Raw genomic sequence first — 20,201 nt, forward strand, 5'->3', positions numbered from 1 at the left:
TCGAAGTGGGTTGGCTGGACTGATATATTAAGAAGCTCCGATTTATCTTCATTAACTTTGAAGCCTGAGACTCCCCCAAAATCCCTCAGATCTTGCAATAAAAGAGGTAGGGAATGCCTGGTTTTAGTTATTGTGAATAAGAGGTCATCTGCAAACATAGAGGGGCAGATTTTAAAAGCCCTATGCCTGCCGAGCCTATTTTGCATAGACCCGGTGTTAGCGATCGGCTCCCCCAGAGGGGAGTAGTTAGCAATCTGTTAGCGACCAGCTCCCCAGAGGGGGAGGAGTTAGCAATCTGTTATAGATCTGCTCCTCCAGAGGGGAGGAGTTAGCAATCTGTTATGAATCTGGCTGCTGGATATTCCGTTGAAGGAGGAATTAGCAATCTGTTAATGAACAGCCCGCCAGGGGGCGCAGTTAGCACTCTGTTACGGATCTTGCTAAGGAGTAGCGATCTGTTACTGCTCTGCTCCTCCAGAGGGATGGAGTAGCAACTGTTATGCTTTGTTCCTGTAGAAAGATGAGCCAGCAACCTGTATGATCCCCATGGGGAGATAGCTATGTGATATGGATCAGCTTCCGCAGAGAGAGGAGTAATGGTCTGATGTGGGTTGACTCCCACAAAGTGGCAGATGATAATACCACTCCATTAGTGTAAGAAGTAACACTTAGTAGAAATAGTGAATCCCTGGGCCGATGGCAGATGACAGCGCCCTCAAGTGGAGATCTTGAGAGGGACCACCGGCTAGGCTGGAGTATTGAGACAAACACAGATAGTTCTTTATTAGATTGGAAGTAGAACCACCAGAGGTGGCAGTAGTGAGTTGATAAGCCCGGCAGGGCTGAAGTCCCTCTGATACTGGAACTACGATCTCTGAGCTGCTGAGCTGTAAGGAGAAACTATAGGTAGTGAGTAGACAGAGTATGCTGGACATAACCTGTGATAGATGATACACTCACAATTGTAGATCTCTGTAGTGTCTTCTTTATGCAACAGAGAGTCTTCACTATTCAGGAACAGGAGCCACAGACGAGTACTGGTTCCTAAAGGCAGTCTGAAATAGAACTCACAATAACTGTGTATGGGATGGCTTCTAGAATAGAAGAGAGGCTAGAAGAAATTTAGGAACGTAGGCCCTCATGGAGCGAGTACCGGTTCCTGTCTGTTAATCTGTATTTATTTATTTATTTATTTAAGGGTTTTTTATATACCGAGGCACGTTTGCAAAACATCACCTCGGTTCACAATGTAACATAACTTAGCAACTAGCTTTACAATAAAAACATTAACAGGGAGAGGGTTAACAAGGGCAGGAGATGATAAAATGAGAATTATATACATATGTACAAGTTAGATTTAACAAGATAGTTAAACAAAGCAGTCAGGATAATTAGGAGGGTGAAGTAATGAAGGGAAGGGGACGGGGGGGAAGGAAGTGGGGAGTATACCCACAGTGGGTGGGAGGTAGGGAGGGAGAATAGAGAGGGTGAGTGTCAGAAGGGCAGTTATGTCGCATCTTTGGGGAGAGTCAGTTCGTCAGTCAGGGTACGCTAGTTTGAACAGCCATGTTTTAAGATTGTGCTTGAATTTTTTGTGGCAGGGTTCCTGGCGTAGTTGGGAAGGCATTTTGTTCCAGTGGGCAGTTCCTGCAAGATATTGATATGTGATATCTTCTGAGAAAGGAATTAGGAACATAGGCCCTCGTGGCCCGAGTACCGGTTCCTATCTGCAATCTGCAATGGTAACTCACGATTTCCGTACCTGCGATAATGTCTTAGACTGAAGGGAGCCTTAGCGATTAGGAACAAGGGCCCTCATGGAGCGAGTACCGGTTCCTGTCTGTAATAGGACTCACTGTGTTCACGTCTGCAATCGCCTCCAGGCAATAGGAGTCTTCTGAGTCTTCGGGAACGTAGGTCCTTGAGGAGTGAGTACTGGATCCCGTCCAATAATCTGAAAACAAGAATAGAGAGAGCGGAGCCCCCGAAAAGCAGGTACTCCTGGTAAGTTTGAAAAGGCTGAGCAGTGGAGAAAAATTTCCCCTTAGCTGACTCGGATCATTGTTGCAAGTAGCGTGGACTGCCGAAGCAAGTCCCGATGGAGTTCCTTGCTAACTCGTTTGAGGTAGGCAAACAAAGACCTTTTAAATTGAAAACGGATGACGTCACTACGGGAGGACGCCCCTGAGGTTCGCACCCTTGCTGGTACAAAGTCTGGAGCGCGCGCCCTTACGTCCTCAGGAACATGGTGGATCCATGGCGTCAAGCCAGCCCGGGGATACTGGGACCAAGAGGTGGGGAGAAGCCACGGCTGCATCTGTCCATCTGAGCCGAAGGGAGTCGCCACAAAGGTAGAGAGGGCGAGAATAGGCATGAACGCAACACCCGGGACGCACGTAGGTCCCGGGGCTTGAAAAAAAGGGTCGTGGCTAGAGGCCTCCATAGGGCCTCTAGGCCGGCGCACGCAACCTATGCCTGCCCAGAGGCAGGCACAACTTGCCAAACAAAGGTTATGGGGGTTTTAGGTAGGGCTGGGGGGCAGGTTAGGTAGGGGAAGGGAGGGGAAGGTGGGGAGGCGGAGGGAACATGGAAAGCCATCAGGGCTCCCCTAGGGCTTGGCGCACACAAGGTGCACAAGTGTGCAGTCCCTGGTGTGCGCTGATCCCGAATTTTATAACATGCGCACGGCCGCACACGCATGTTATAAAATTGGGCGTACATTTGTGCGAGCCGGGTTGCGCTCACAAATCTACACCCGCACATATGTACTAAAATCTGGCCCAGAGATCTTATAGTCGCAGGAGCCCCTCACTAAACCCCGAACTCCTAGATTCGCCCTGACCCTTGCTGCAAATGGTTCGAGAGAAAGGGCGAACAGAAGCAGTGTTAGGGGACACCCTTGTCTAGTTCCCCGCTTTACTGGGAAAGGGGCAATGTATTCACCATTTACCTTTAAGCTCCCCCGTGGGTTTTCATATAAGCGATGAATCCATTTAATAAAATGGGGGCCCAGTTGGAATTTATCGAGGACTTTAAACAAGCATGGCCAGTGTACCCTATCAAAAGCCTTCTCAGTATCAATCCCCAATAGTACTAAGGGTACCTCTGTCTGTTTTGCTTGCCAAATTATCTCCAGCACTCTCCTCGCATTATCTGAGGCTAGTCGGCCTGGAACAAACCCAGATTGATCCTCATGAATCAGAGACGGGGCTACTTTTGCTAGCCTTGTGGCCAGTATTTTGGCAAGCAATTTAAAGCCCACATTGATCAAAGAGATGCAGCGATAGATTCCACCTTGAGTTGGGATCATGTTCACACTTGGCTAAAATCATTATTTATTTATTTATTTAAAAGTTTTTTATATACCGCACATGGGGTCACTTACGTGTCCGTCTAGGCGGTTTACAATTTACATACACAATAAAAACAATTTGAACATAAGACACAATAAAACAAAAATAGTTCTTTCTTTACAAGTATCAAGCAGATATGGGTAATTCAGAGTAAACATTTAAATAGTGGTACTGAGATTGTATGCTTCATTAAATAGAAAGGTTTTAACCATCTTTTTGAATTCATTTCGATTAGATGTCATTCGGATACTGTCTGGTATAGAGTTCCACAAGGAAGGACCAAAAACTGAGAAAGCTCTGTTTCTTGTTAGGGCTAAGCTAGTAGATCTGACTGATGGAATTTCCAGTAAACATTTGTCTGTGGAACGGAGCTGTCTTGTTGGTTTATATATGTGTAGCATAGAGCAGAGCCATATAGAATTGGGGTTATAAAGTAGGTTGTGGATAGTGGTTAAGATTTTGTATTTTATGCGGTGAGTAATGGGAAGCCAGTGTAAATGTTGGAGTACTGGGGAGATATGTTCTCTTTTAGGAAGGTTGAAAATCAGTCTAGCAGTAGCATTCTGGATAAGCTGAAGTGGGCGTAAAGATGATAGTGGGAGTCCAATGTATAGTGCATTACAATAATCCAGATTTGATAATATTAAAGCTTGTGCTACGGTTCGGAAGTCTGATGACAAGTTAGATTCAGAGGATATTGAGCCTTCCTCCCTCAGCGAGTTAAACATATTCAGTAAGGGAGGGATCACTTCTGCTTGGAAAACTTTATAAAATTTGGCCGTAAAGCCATCGAGCCCCGGGGATTTACCCATCTTCATCCCTTGAATCGCCTGGTACAATTCTGCATGGGTAATTTCGGCATTGAGAAAACCTTGCATATCTGCCGGGAGTGTCGGAAGTTCCACCCCCCCTAGATTGTCATCGATATGAGAGAGTCCCTCGGCAGATGAAATTTAATGTGGACAAGTGCAAGGTGTTGCATATAGGGAAAAGTAACCCTTGCTGTAGTTACACGATGTTAGGTTCCATATTAGGAGCTACCAGCCAAGAAAAAGATCTAGGCATCATAGTGGATAATACTTTAAAATCATTGGCTCAGTGTGCTACACCAGTCAAAAAAGCAAATAGAATGTTAGGAATTATTAGGAAGGGAACTGTTAATAGAAAGGAAAATCTCATAATGCCTCTGTATCGCTCCATGGTGAGACCGCACCTTGAATACTGTGTACAGTTCTGGTCGCCGCATCTCAAAAAAGATATAGTTGCGATGGAGAAGGTACAGAGAAGGGCAACCAAAATGATAAAGGGGATGGAACAGTTCCCCTATGAGGAAAGGCTGAAGAGGTTAGGGCTGTTCAGTTTGAAGAAGAGACGGCTGAGGGGGGATATGATAGAGGTCTTTAAGATCATGAGAGGTCTTGAACGAGTAGATGTGAATCGTTTAGTTACACTTTTGAATAATAGAAGGACTAGGGGGCATTCCATGAAGTTAGCAAGTAGCACATTTAAGACTAATCGGAGAAAATTCTTTTTCACTCAACGCACAATAAAGCTCTGGAATTTGTTGCCTGAGGATGTGGTTAGTGCAGTTAGTGTAGCTGGGTTCAAAAAAGGTTTGGATAAGTTCTTGGAAGAGAAGTCCATTAATGGCTATTAATCAATTATACTTAGGGAATAGGCACTGCTATTGCATCAGTAGCATGGGTTCTTCTTAGTGCCATGTACTTGTGGCCTGGGTTTGGCCTCTGTTGGAAACAGGATGCTGGGCTTGATGGACCCTTGGTCTGACCCAGCATGGCAATTTCTTATGTTCTTATGTACTCTTCCGCCGCATAGAGGTCAGTGTAAAAGCTAGTAAAACGGTTGCTAAATGCATCCGCGGTGTATAAAGGTGCCCCTGACATATCTTTTATCTTGGTGATGTGGGACTGGGCAACTTTTTCCTTTAGTTTATGGGTCAGAATACACCCGGCTTTGTTCCCAAATTCAAAATTTGGGAACAAAGCCGGGCCAATTTTGCAGAATCTAAAACTTGTAGGTCTTTTTGGGCAGACTTAAGTTCCTCTAGTTTCTGGGGGTCTAGGGACCGTTTATGACTTAGTGAAAGGTGGGCTGTATGGTGAAGTAGTTGGACTCATTTAGAATTTCTTTCTGGGGGGTGCTCTCTCCGCAGAGCAAGATGGCCACGTGACCTAGAGCTCTCGCTCAGCCTGAGCCCAGCGCCTGCCGAAACCGCAATTAAAAATAAAAATACAGGCATCAAACCTCCCGATATTGCTAGCGGAAACATCCAAGATGGCCCAGCGCAAGAAAGATTTTAAGCAGTTTGCTTTCTCTAAACTCGCTGACATGAAAGACAGGCCTGTCAGCACGCCTGAAGCCTCGGACTCGAGTGAGCAGCTACCTGAGGGAGAGCGCAAATCGGGGGGAGCGACGGTGCTGGCGCCCGATCTTCCAATGCAAGACGAATTTCACAGATGGTTCGGGGACCTCAGAAAAGAAATGAAAGATAATAAAAAAGAACTTTTACCCTCTATAGAGCAATTAAAAGAAGACATGGCTGATATAGGGAGAAGAGTGGATGACTGTGACATGCTCTTAGATGCACAATCAGAAAAGCTGGAAAGTCCTCAAAAATCAGTACAAAATGTAACGCATGATTCAGAAGATATGCTTGCCAAACTGGAAGACTTAGAAAACAGAAGCAGGTGTAATAATTTGAGGTTCAGAGGCATACCAGACACGGAGGCTTATGCTGATTGTGAGACAACAATCCAGAGGTTATGTGCTTTTCTCCTACAACACCAAAAAGACAACACAGAACTAGTCTCAGCTCCAGATGTAGAGCTGGAACGTGCCCATAGATCTTTGGGCCCCCGGATTACCGGTAAACCCAGGGACATCATAGTGTGTTTTACTAGATATCCCATAAAAGAAAAAATCTACTAAATTGCAAGAAAGCAATCTGTGTGGGAATGGGAGTCTCACAATATACAGATCTACATGGATCTCTCACCATTGACCATAAAGAAGAGGATGGAATTCAAGGAGATTACAGCGGTGCTCAGAAAAGAAAACTTCCGATATCGCTGGCTGTTCCCATTTGGCATTGCAATCACTATAGATGGCACTACCATTAAAGCTAAAAATATAGCAGAAGCAGCGGCCATCTTGAAAACAGCGGGACATCACGTGAAAACAACCGCCGGTGGTCTAACATCCTCCGCAACTATGGAAACTCCTCGTTGGCAAAGAGTCTGTAATGGAGGAAAAAGACTTCGAAGGAACTCTAGGGATAGTGCATCCGACCAGGACAAAGGGAAGAGATGATACCCTCGGACAGGCACTGCATGAAGTTTTCTATGTGACAGAATCTTGACAAGAATCTTGATCTGCTGGTTTCAATTTTATGGCCTGTTTCAGGTTTCTAGTTTAAATGAGGTTTGATCTAAGTTTGATGTTATGTGCAGGGATGGCTGGGCGGGCTCCGTGATCGATTTCGACCCCCATAGCCGACACAGAAATGCTACAGGCTCTACTCTGTGTGGCATATAAGAAACACGAGGGAGGGGGAGGAAAGGAGAGGGATTCAGTGGAAAGTTTATCATACAAGACATGCACGAAGGATAACATCAAGTGTAAATTTCCTATTTAGCTCAGGGATTAGAATGAGTAATGATACGGGTGCTCATTATATAGTGGACGAAGAACATTGGGGTGCGGACAACAAAATGGGGTGGAATGGATCTATATTCTGGAGTGCAGACTGGGATCTGATTAGACCGATAATATGATGCCCATTAAATTATGGTCCTTAAATGTGAAGGGCCTAAATAGTCCGCAAAAATGGCAGTTTCTTAGATATGAGGAACAGTAATCAAAGGCAGATTATTCAGGAAACGCATTTGCAGAAAAGATATGAGCATTTACTTCAGTGGCCACTCTACTCAAGACAATTTCACGCAGCAGCATCTAAGGAGGGGAAATATACTGGTGTCAGTACACTTTTATACAAGGATTTTCAGGGTACAGTACTCAAACACGTAGCAGATCCCTTGGGGCGTTTCCTACTGGTACAAATAGATATCGATAAAGAAAGCTATATTATACTAAATGTATATGCCCCAAATAATACACAACAAGATTTCTTGGATAGATTAGACAATGTATTGAACACAGTGGATGAGGGCCACCTGATTATTGCGGGTGATTTTAATCTCACCATCCAACCACGCTTGGATAACTCATCCGGGATAGGATTAGAGGCTTCCGAGGGACGCAAACGTCTTAAAAAATTTATCAGGGACCGAGATGTATTGGATATATGGCGACATAGGAATACCACCACACGGGATTATACCTTTTATTTACACCCTCATCACTCTTACTCCCGCATCGATTATTTTCTAGTAGATAAGCTGCTCAGCCTCCACATTAGAGATTTAGGGATAGGCCCCATTACGTGGTCAGACTACAGCCCGACCTGGTTGTCTTTACAGACACGCAAACTACAGATGGGGTTAAAGTATTGGAAACTAAATGACTCATTATTGGAGGAAGACGCATTTTGTCAGAAATTGCGTTCAGAGATAGATGAGTATCAACAATTTAATGGAACAAATTCACACCCGAAACCCCTACTTTGGGAATGTTTAAAAGTAGTTCTCCGGGGTAAAATCATATCCCAGGCTTCTTATCAAAAAAAGACAACCCAGGCGAAAGAAAATGCATTAATCTCCAATATTTCTGCTTTGGAGAAGCAGCACAAAGCATCCCTGTCTCCTAGAGTCTATAATCAACTCCAGAGCGCTCGCAGTGCACTGAAGGCAATACAAGCAAGTGACATCGCTTATAAATTACAATTAGTGCGGCAAGAACATTTTGAATGGGGCAATAAATCGGGTAGGCTATTAGCACGCAAATTGAAGAAACAGATAACACAAAATCAATTAACTAGGATCAAAGCGGCAGATGGTTCCATATTGGACTCTGCAGAGACGATACAGCAAAGATTTCAACAATTCTGTGGTGAGCTGTATTCTGCAGACTCCAACATATCTCTGGCAAATATCGAGGGTTATCTTGATAATATCACTTTACCCATGCTAACAGAAATGAAAAAACAATATTTTGAGGGCCTTATAATACCCACTGAGCTCCACCAATCTATCAAAGCTCTCAAAGTTAATAAAGCACCGGGACTTGATGGGTACATGGGCATGTTTTACAAAAAATTTACGGACCATCTATCACCTTACTTGTTGAAGGCCTTTAATGCACTTAGAGAAGGGGGTGCCCTTCCTGCTGAAGCTAACATTGCAGGAATCACCATACTGGCGAAACCGGGAAGAGACCCCTTGGAGTGTGGATCTTATCATCCCATATCACTAATTAATATAGATTTAAAGCTACTAGCCAAGATTTTAGCAACATACCTCAATAGAGTGATGACTAAATTGACACACCCAGATCAGGCCGGCTTTATTCCAGGGTGGAAAGCGGCATATAATGTCCAGAAAATAATAGAGACATAGTACAGGCTATATACCCAGATGGCGTGACGTCAGTAGAGGGGAACGCCCCCGAGGTTCGCGCCATAGCTGGAATAAAGACGTGGGTGGCGTGCGCACTCGTACCCTAGTAGGCCCTTGGGAGGAGCATGGCGGGAGGCAGCACCATAGCCGTTCCGGGGACGCCGGCGAGGTCGGCTTGTAGACACAGCGGCAGCCATTTTCCCTAGGGATGCAGGAGGAGCCGTGAACAAGGTGAGGCAAACAGGGCGAAGCCGTCTAGCACTGACGGACGCAACATACAAGGTACCAGAATAAAAACCTGTCGATAACACACAGCTTACACAGCCAATATGACTTAGGTTGGCAGTGTCATTAGCTTTCCCGTTCCCCCTCTACCCCCCCACACTAAACAATAATGAGGCCCAACTCCAGACCCAGTGGGCCTCCAAGCAGAGAAGTGTGTACATCGTCATCCCCAGACCCCCCCCCCCCAGCTCAACCCTCCAAGTACAGAAAAATTATAAAAGTAGAAAATGTAGACCCCCGTATATGATAACTAGTATATGACACCAATATGTTGTCCTCAAAGAGTTCTTGTGTGCAAACTCGACTTGTAGTGATGTCCACGATTGCAGTCCCTAGCAACAAGTCATCCCAGACAGTCATTCAGATGCATGGATCTGCTGGAGTGGCGCCATAGCCTTTTGCCTCCTTTTTCAACACGTTGCCATCTTGGCGTTTTGCCATGTGACCAGATGGGTTTCTCGCTTCCTTGGGGTGCACTTGTTCTGGTGGTGGTGATGTTCATGCCCGCCGCTTGTAGGATGTCTCCCGATTCCTCTGATGTAGAAATTCTGGAAGTGACTCCGGCCACCGTAAAAAGTCCAAATGGGAATAACCAGCGATATTTAACATTGTAGTTGCGAAGCGTGGACACCACGTCCCTGAGGTCTCTCCTCTTTCGGATGGTAGTGGGAGCCAAGTCCTGGCATACCTCTGCGTGATGTCCCTGCCAGTGGACTGGCCCTGCTTTTTGAGCTTTCGTGGCAAACTCCTCTTTTTGCACATAGCTGTGAAAGCATACCACTATGTCTCTCAGGCGGTTGGCACGTGGGGCTCCTAACGCCCTATGGGCCCTCTCTATTTTCACCATTGGTACAGAGTCTGAGCTCTCAGGTATATGCCCCAGGAGCTGGGCGCAGATGCTATTCACCACTTTGTTACAGTCTAACTAATCGGGCAATTTAGGTATGCCTCTGAAACATAGGTTTGCCCTCTGGGTCCTGTTTTCTAGGTCCTCCAGTCTATTTTGCAGCTCCACATGGGTTGATAGCAATTTGTCCTGTGCTAGCTTGCAGGAAGAAAGCTCTGAGGCCTAGTCCTCCAAGCGAGTCTCTAGCTCCTCCACTCTGCTCCCCAAGACTGCTATCTCACCAGCAGTCTCTGACCTCAGGTCCCTGAGGTCTTGTTGTAGCCCTGACATGGCAGCCCGGAGCTCCCCAAACCAGCCCAGGAATTCTGCCCAGCTTGGTGCTGCACCTCCCGCGCCATCTCCTCAGGCTGCACCCACCTCCGTGTCTGCATGGCCTGCGTGCTCCTGTTCTGCCCCACCGGCCACCATCTGCGCTGCTACGCCGGTAAATGAAAATTTCTGCAGGTCAGTCTTTTTCCGCGGCAGGGACAATTGCGGCTGCTCGATCAAGCTGTAGTGCCGAAAATATTTGCACTTTTAGCAATTTGGGGTCTGGCTGGGGAGGGATTACTGAGCTGGAGCAGGAGCCCGAGATCAAGCGGCCATTGCCGTCTATGACGTCACTTCCTCCTCCTGCACGGCTGGGAATTTAAACCCCAGCTGCACTCCAAGCAGACACCTCAGCAAAACTTTTGTGCTTAGTCTGCAGTATGTGTTGCCTCAGTGTATTCCTTTCTCCAGCCTGCCCTCCTTGCCTCATTTAATCCAGCTTGCCTTGTCTTGTCTCTTCAGCCTGCCCTGCCTTGCCTTGTCTCATCCAGCCTGCCTTACCTTGTCTGTCCAGTCTGCTTACCTTTCTCCTGCCTTCTCCTTAGACTGACTACTAGACTGACCCTTGTCTGGACTTTGACTATTCTTGACTGCCGCCTGCCACTGAAACTTGCCTGAACCTCGACTACTCTTGCTTGCTGCCTGCCCTAATCTAAGCCTGGCCCCGGACCTTCTGTCTTTCCTTCCCTGCGGGACAATCGCCTAAGCCCTGCTGGCTCTCGGTACCTAAGATCTCAGCCTGTGGAGAAGGGGGCTGGTAAAGGTGAAGCTCCAGAACCAGTCTGGGCCCACAGTACACTCGCTGTCGGTATGGGCCTAAGGGGTTCGCTCTCTAGGCTGTGCCAACTACACCATCAGTAAGGGTCCACCTTCCTTACAGTAAGTATTTTGTCACTTGGCGCACAATCAAGTTGTGGAATCTGTTGCAGGAGGTCGTGATTAAAGAAAACAACATATTGGGGTTCATAAGAGGATTGGACAAGTTCCTGAAAGAAAAGTCCATATACAGTTATTAGCCAAGTAGACTTAGGAAAGTTTGTGCTTATCCCTGGAAATGAGATACAAGACATAGATCAACTATTGGGGATCTGATGGGTATTTGTGATGCAAATTGGTCACAAGAATTTCAGACAGAATTCTGGGCTTGATGGACCTTGATCTGACCCACATGACACTTTTGTTTCTCCTTCTCATGTTGATCAACGAGAGGAGAAGTAGAGCGGTGGTGCCTTAGGCCATGTTGTCATCCACTGCCACCTGGCCTGATCTTTCAACTCTTCTCTCATATCTGCCCCAAATATGGCCAAAATCCAACACAGTATTGGCCTTCTCATTCTTTCTTGGAGCTCTGATGCAATCATAGCACTTCTTTTTAGGGTTGTAACTGCTCTGCATGCAGGATACCCTCATGCTTTCTTAGATCTAAGATGCTGTTTTAAGTTGTAACTGCTGTTCTGTTCCATTGTGTTTCATTTCCACCCTCTTGCTTATCCCACACTTTAAAATATTCCACCTTTTCCTAGGAAGGGCACAAGGCAAATTTTAATGAAAGATGTTAATTGCAGTACATATGTGTGTGTGAAGGGGCGGGGGATGAATTGATTTGAATTGCCTGTGATTCTTTGACTGGAATTTATCTCTGTAGAGGTACTTTTCTGTGACTAGGATGTATTTCACATTTATCATAGGCAACATCACCTCCACTATTGCCAGCTGGCCTATTGTTGGCACCTTAAGTGTTCACAAAATGCCTAGTTAGTGATGCTTGCTCAAGAGCACATCTTAGACTGTGGCTGTTGAATCTATGCACACTATCCAGGTGTAGGAATTACTTGAGTTTGTTTTAAATCACCCAATGTCCAAATCACTTCAATTGCTATGGTGTTTTGCTATGTACAACTTGGGCAAAAGCCTTTTTCTCTACTGCATGGATCACCTAGTTAATGACCACTGTGAAGTAAGTCATTCACAGTCAGTAGACATCATCTTGGGACATGCTAGGGATATTGGAACACATGGCTTGAATATCTATGCATGAGAGAAATCCAAATGATCTGAAAATGTCAGTGGAATCATGCCACTTAGGGACTACAGGAGTTGCTCTGTGTTGCATAACAGTTTAAAAAAATGCTCTAGCTTTTGCTGGCTTTTCCATTCCAATTTAGTCAGAGGTTTTCTTTCTAGATTCCTCCTCATTAGATCACTCTTGACTACTGATGCCACCAATCTGTGCTGGGGAGCCCATATGCTAAGATATTGCACCCAAGTTGCTTGGTCTATTCAGGAAATGTATTACAATATAATCTTGCTGGAACTTTGAGTAGTAATGAACACTAAAGACTTTCAAAGATGAGCTGGCCAACACAATTGTTCCATTTCAAACAATCAGGTAGTCATGTTCTACCTGAAAAGTAATGAGAAACAGGCTCACTTTTCTTGCATCCGAAGACTGTTAAGCACCTGAGACCTCTCTCACAGAATGAACCTAAGAGCACATACTTGGAACAGAAAAAAATTATCTTATCAGACAAGTTTTGTCAGGTCCTGGACCCCATTAGTGGTTTCTGGATTAGGAGGTGGCTAACAAGTTATTTCTCAAGTGAGGAACACCCAAGATAGATCTATTTGTGACAAACAAGAAGGTCCATAGTTTCTGCTCCAAAAGATGATATAAAAACAGCCAAGTAGCAGCTGCTTTCTCCTATGCAGTATCCTCTACCCCAGCAAACCTAGAGAACAGAAGACCCAACTCAGAGATTGAACCAAGGACCTTTCAGTGCAGAACTGTCAATGAACCACCAGGCTGGCTCTTTTTTTGTCTATTTTAACACAATGCATGTCCTCATTAAATTAACATTACAACTGCAAAAAATATTGTATATTTGTCGAGTTAAAAAATATTTCGAATTGAGTGTTAGACTTAAAACAGAAAATAACTAGGACTACCCTGCTTTGTTAAACTTTGCTAGGAACAAACAAGGAGGTAGGTCAGTAAGAAAAAAAACAGGAAAATATGACTAGGTGGGAGAATTCTCAGAGATACAGCGAGGGAAGAGATTTGATATTTGTTGGGTTTTGTAGCAAAAATAATATTGGTGCATAACAAAGAAATATGTTTGCTATGTGTTTTTTAACAGACAATACCAACAAAATATTAATGCGGGATTAAGAGGAGCTATTTGATAGGGGTGTGAATCGTGTGATCGATCGTCTTAACGATCGATTTTGGCTGGGGGGGAGGGAAATCTTATCATCATGTTTTGTTTTGTTTTTTAAATCGTTAAAAATCATAAATCGGGGGAGGGCGGGAAAACCGGCACACCAAAAAAACCCTAAAACCCACCCCGAACCTTTAAAACAAATCCCCCACCCTCCCGAACCCCCCCAAAATGTTTTAAATTACCTGGGGTCCATTGGGGGGGTCCCGGCGTGATCTCCCTCTCTCTGGCCACGACTGCGTTAAGAGAAATGGCGCCGGTGGCCCTTTGCCCTTATGTGACAGGGCAAAGGTAGCGCCGGCGCCATTTGGGTTCCTGGCTCCCGACGTCACGCGTGCAGGAGATCGCCCCCGGACCCCCGCCGGACCCCCAGGGACTTTTGGCCAGCTTGGGGGGGCCTCTTGACCCCCACAAGACTTGCCAAAAGTCCAGCGGGGGTCCGGGAGCGACCTCCTGCACGCGGGCCGTATTGCCAATCTTCAAAATGGCGCCGGCGCTACCTTTGCCCTCACTATGTCATACGAGCGACCGTCGCCCGTATGACATAGTGAGGGCAAAGGTAGCGCCGGCGCCATTTTGAAGATTGGCAATACGGCCCACGTGCAGGAGGTCGCTCCCGGACCCCCACTGGACTTTTGGCAAGTCTTGTGGGGGTCAGGAGGCCCCCCCAAGCTGGCCAAAAGTCCCTGGGGGTCCGGCGGGGGTCCGGGGGCGATCTCCTGCACGCGTGACGTCGGGAGCCAGGAACCAACATGGCGCCGGCGCTACCTTTGCCCTGTCACATAAGGGCAAAGGGCCACCGGCGCCATTTCTCAACGCAGCTGTGGCCAGAGAGCTGGAGATCGCATCGGGACCCCCCCCACTGGACCCCAGGTAATTTAAACCATTTTGGGGGGGGATTTGTTTTAAAGGTTCGGGGTGGGTTTTAGGGTTTTTTTTGGTGTTCCGGTTTTCCCGCGCCCTGTTTAACGATACAATACAAATGCCCCTGATGATAAATCGGGGCATTTGTATTGTGTCGTGCACTCTAACGATTTTGGACGATTTTAAAATTATCTGAAGATAATTTTAATCGTTCAAAAACGATTCACATCCCTACTATTTGATACTAGTGTTACTTGTGGATAAATAATAAGATGAGATTTTCTCAGTGCAACTTCTTTATAACCATGACAGAAGCTTTCTGCATAGCAAAACATGTACCTTATCTACAAATGGTCTGAAGTATGCAAATTGATAATAAAAATATCTTAAGACCAGATGCTAATAGAATTTTTTTTTATTCCTTAGGATGAAGTGGCGCACACGCTTACAGAAAGCAGGGTTTTAAAAAATACTAGACATCCTTTTCTAACGGTAAGTACTTATAGGCCCAGAACTTAATAGTGCTTTATACTTGTGAATCTACTGCAATTCAGTTCAATGTATTTATGGTCATACATTTGTTTAACCAAAAAATGATGAATTACCCATTGATAGATATTGGTAAGAGTCTTAACTATTTCTGTATTGTCTTTAAAATGTAATTGTCAAATGTTAAATTAATTTTCACAATCAAAACATTTGTTAATCAAGACATCAGTGAGTCACCCTGGCTGACTAACTGAAGTGTTAAGGTTGTGTGTTTGATTTGATTAGGTACCATTATTCGTTAATCAGAACAGCAGTGAGTCACTCAGCACAACTAACTGTAGTGTAAATCTCCAAAGGGATTTTTTTACACTAATTTACCTTAGAAGCACATTATATATTGCAAGGGAAGAGCTCAGTAACCCACAATCCAGTGGGAGCACTATGAGGAGAGGATCACCTTGCTGGTGGCTGAAAGGAATCAGTAAGTTTTTACTTGGGACATTCCCTTTTTTAAAAATATTGGGGCAAAGTTAACTATTTGGGAATATTATTTAGTGTGTTTGTGCTTTTAATAGTCAGTAAGGCAGTGAATAAACAGAAGTTAGACTGTATTTTCAAATAATCAGTCAGTAAAGCAGCTAGTAAGCAGTAGTTAGTGTGTTTACTTTTAATAGTCTGTAAGGCAACTAGTAAGCAGAAGTTAGAGTATTTGTATATTAAAAACAAAAAACAAAAACCCCAAAAAAGTAGCCAGAAGCTAGAAATAAGCTAGGAGCAGTGTATACCTAAGTTAAAAGGTTGAAAAGTTCAGTTCAGTTACTCACCTTGGAAAGGTGTTGAAGTAGTGTGATTTGGTTTGATTAGGTACCAACATTTGTTAATCAAGAGAGCAGTGAGTCACTCTGGCTGACTAACTGAAGTTAGACTGTCATGGTACATGTGGGCACCAACAACATAGGAAAATGTGGGAGGGAGGTTCTGGAAGCCAAATTTAGGCTCTTAGGTAGAAAGCTTAAATCCAGAACCTCCAGGGTAACATTCTCTGAAATGCTCCCTGTTCCACGCGCAGGTCCCCAGAGGCAGGCAGAGCTCTGGAGTCTCAATGCGTGGATGAGACGATGGTGCAAGGAAGAGGGATTCAATTTTGTTAGGAACTGGGGAACCTTTTGGAGAAGGGGGAGTCTCTTCCGAAGGGATGGGCTCCACCTTAACCAGGGTGGAACCAGACTGCTGGCGCTAACCTTTAAAAAGGAGATAGAGCAGCTTTTAAACTAGAACAAAGGGGAAAGCCGACAGTCGCTCAGGAGCGCATGGTTCAGAGAGAGGTATCTTCAAAGGATACTAATGATGCATTATAATTAGAGCATCCCGACAGTGAGGTTCCAATAATAAAAAAAAGTAGTCCAAGTGCCTGTATCTAAAAACTCACCTGAGCTAAAAAATTCTAACTTATCCCTATCAATTAAAAAGCAGAATGAAAATACAAACAAAAAAAAAACCTTTGAAATGTTTGTATGCTAATGCCAGAAGTCTAAGAAGTAAGATGGGAGAATTAGAATGTATAGCAGTGAATGGTGACATAGACTTAATTGGCATCTCAGAGACATGGTTGGAAGGAGGACAACCAATGGGACAGTGCTATACCGGGGTACAAATTATATTGCAATGACAGAGAGGAGCACCCGGGAGGCGGTGTGGCGTTTTATGTCTGGGATGGCATAGAGTCCAACAAGATTAACATCCTGCATGAGACTAAATGCACAATTGAATCTTTATGGGTAGAAATCCTTTGTGTGTCGGGGAAGACTATAGTGATAGGAGTATACTACCGTCCACCTGGTCAAGTTGGTGAGACTGACAGTGAAATGCTAAGAGAAATTAGGGAAGCTAACCAAATTGGTAGTGCAGTAATAATGGGAGACTTCAATTACCCCAATATTGACTGGGTAAATGTATCATCGGTACTTGCTAGAGATATAAAATTCCTGGATGGAATAAATGACATTTTTATGGAGCAATTGGTTCAGGAACCGACAAGAGGGAGCAATTTTAGATCTAATTCTCAGTGGAGCACAGGATTTAGTGAGAGGTAACGGTGATGGGGTCGCTTGGCAATAGCGATCATAATATGATCAAATTTGAATTAAAGACTGGAAGGGGGACAGTATGAAAATCCACGGCTCTCATGCTAAACTATCAAAAGGGAAACTTTGATAAAATGAGAAAAATTGTTAGAAAAAAACTGAAAGGAGCAGCTACAAAGGTAAAAAATGTGCAAGAGGCGTGGTCTTTGTTAAAAAATACCATCCTAGAAGCACAGTCCAGATGTATTCCACACATTAAAAAAGGTGGAAAGAAGGCAAAACGATTTCCGGCATGGTTAAAAGGGGAGGTGAAAGAAGCTATTTTAGCCAAAAGATCTTCATTCAATAATTGGAAGAAGGATCCAACAGAAGAAAATAGGATAATGCAAAAGCTCTGGCAAGTTAAATGTAAGACATGATAATACAGGCTAAGAGAGAATTTGAAAAGAAGTTGGCCGTAGAGGCAAAAACTCACAGTAAAAACTTTAAAAAAATATATCCGAAGCAGAAAGCCTGTGAGGGAGTCAGTTGGACCGTTAGATGAACGAGGGGTTAAAGGGGCACTTAGAGAAGATAAAGCCATCGCGGAAAGATTAAATGATTTCTTTGCTTCGGTGTTTACTGAAGAAGATGTTGGGGAGGTACCCGTACTGGGGAAGGTTTTCATGGGTAATGATTCAGAAGAGATCTAGGTGTCATAGTGGATAACACATTGAAATAGTCGGTTCAGTGTGCTGTGGCAGTCAAAAAAGCAAACAGAATGTTGGGAATTATTAGAAAGGGAATGGTGAATAAAACAGAAAATGTCATAATGCCTCTGTATCACTCCATAGTGAGACCGCACTTTGAATACTGTGTACAATTCTGGTCGCCGCATCTCAAAAAAGATATAATTGCGATGGAGAAGGTACAGAGAAAGGGTGACCAAAATGATAAGGGGAATGGAACAGCTCCCCTATGAGGAAAGACTAAAGAGGTTAAGGCTTGACGGCTGAGGGGGGATATGGTAGAGGTGTTTAAAATCATGAGAGGTCTAGAATGGGTAGTTGTGAATCGTTTATTTATTCTTTCGGATAATAGAAAGACTAGGGGTCACTCTATGAAGTTAGCATGTGGCACATTTAAAAGTAATCGGAGAACGTTCTTTTTCACTCAACGCACAATTAAACTCTGGAATTTGTTGCCAGAGGATGTGGTTAGTGCAGTTAGTATAGCTGTGTTTTAAAAAGGATTGGATAAGTTCTTGAGGGAGAAATCCATTACCTGCTATTAATTAAGTTGACTTAGAAAATAGCCACTGATGTTACTAACAACAGTAAAATGGAATAGACTTAGTTTTTGGGTACTTACCATGTTCTTATGGCCTGGATTGGCCACTGTTGGAAACAGGATGCTGGGCTTGATGGACCCTTGGTCTGACCCAGTATGGCATGTTCTTAACTGCAGTATGAATAGTTGATTATGAGGATTTTTAAAGTAAATTTATATATCTAGTACAATTAAAGACTATGGGGGTCATTTTCCAAGGAGTTACCGCGGGAGATAAATTTGCAAATCGTGCTAACAGCCGTTAACGCGATTTGCGAATGCAAATTTGTAATTTGGTATTCAGGGGGGCGGGGTTGGGGCGGAGCATATGTAAAGCAGGAAACAATTTATCATGTGCCACGAAACAGCCGCAGTGTTAGCGCGGCTCATAGCTACAACCCTTTCATTCGCGTTACATTGTGCGCTAGGGGCCAGTAAAGGTTTATTGCGGTCCACGACAATTCCGAACAGCTTATGAGAGAGAGAGAGAGAGAGAGAGAGAGAGAGAGAGACAGACTTGCTATAGTGCCTATGCCCTAGACAAGTATTTATATCCCTATGGGTGGGCCACCTAGTAACTCGAGGCGGGAATTAGGTATGAGCGAAGGGGGTTGGGGGCCACTTTCACATTCAACATGAGACGTACGGAAAGAACAGTGGTCTCTAGTGAAGATGGGCTGGCCGTCGGAGTGAGGAAACTCACTCCAAGAAGAGATTTGGGCAACATTCTCTCAACCTAGCTTGATGGACACTCTACCTGGGCAACAACAAGCTAGGTTGAAAGAATGTTGGCCAAATCTCTTCTTGGAGTGAGTTTCCTCACTCCGGCCAGCAAATCTTCACTAGAGACCACTGTTCTTTCCGTACGTCTCACGTTGAATGTGAAAGTGGCCCCCAACCCCCTACGCTCATACCTAATCCCCGCCTCGAGTTACTAGGTGGCCCTCCCATAGGGATACAAATACTTGTCGAGGGCATAGGCACTATAGCAAGGCTCTCTCGCTCGCACTCTCTCTCTCTCTCTCTCTCTCTCTCTCCTTCCAGACAATTGCTCAGTTTCATATATCATGTTGCTTGCAGCACCTAAGAGTGGAAATAGGCTGTTTGGACACTTTTGTGTACTGCGAAGATTCATTGGTTGTTTTATCGCGGTGCACGATGTATTCACGATTTGCGAATCCATTTCCGCAAATGGCGAGAACATCGCGTCACGCGGTTTCCCCGCTGCACGAAAGATGCCTTATTTGCATGGGACACGCCCCCTCATGCGTTACCACTGCGATATTGGAAAATGAGGCCCTATATTTGGTGAGCAAGGATGAGATCTTTGATTTTGCTTTGCACATTTAAACAGTCTTATAATATTAATGCCTGTCTTGTTAGATATTGAAACTTAAAACAGTGAAATAGTGGCCTGTAATTTAAAAAGTTCATGTTTAATTTTTTTCAGTTTTCTTAAAAATGAAAATTGCCCACATTTAGAATGTTCTATATCTTTCTCAAGAGACCAATTAGAGTTAAGTGGATCAAACTGTTAAAAATTAACACCACAAGTTGTTGAAACACATCTCTTGTCAACAACTGAAGAACTAACTGAAGCAACACTTTTGAGAGCTGACATGTGGCATTTTAAATACAATTAAAGTGTTATAAAAATGAAATGGAAATGTAAAATAACTCTACACAACTGTTTTAGGAAAAATTATATTTCTAATGTTTTAAAATGAAAAATTAGACTAGCAGATTGAATATGGTGTTCCCAATGTAGCAATTGCCAGTTGTAAACCACTACAGAATTTAATCAAAAAATTGGAAGTTCACAGTGGTATTCATTCTGGATTTCACATAAC

At 44.3% G+C, this 20,201-nt stretch overlaps 1 protein-coding gene across 4 annotated transcripts in view; it reads left to right on the forward strand.

Annotated features, from left to right (window-relative positions):
* Positions 1–20,201, forward strand: part of AKT3 (AKT serine/threonine kinase 3) — a 1,010,799-nt gene that overhangs the window by 609,752 nt on the left and 380,846 nt on the right. For all 4 annotated transcript variants that reach the window (XM_029593967.1, XM_029593963.1, XM_029593964.1 and 1 more), the window contains one exon: positions 14,897–14,962. In XM_029593967.1, coding sequence (XP_029449827.1) covers positions 14,897–14,962 — 66 coding nt within the window. The remainder of the gene's footprint in view (positions 1–14,896; positions 14,963–20,201) is intronic.

Source organism: Rhinatrema bivittatum, chromosome 3 (genome assembly GCF_901001135.1).
Source record: "Rhinatrema bivittatum chromosome 3, aRhiBiv1.1, whole genome shotgun sequence".
NCBI classification, from domain to species: Eukaryota; Metazoa; Chordata; class Amphibia; order Gymnophiona; family Rhinatrematidae; genus Rhinatrema; species Rhinatrema bivittatum.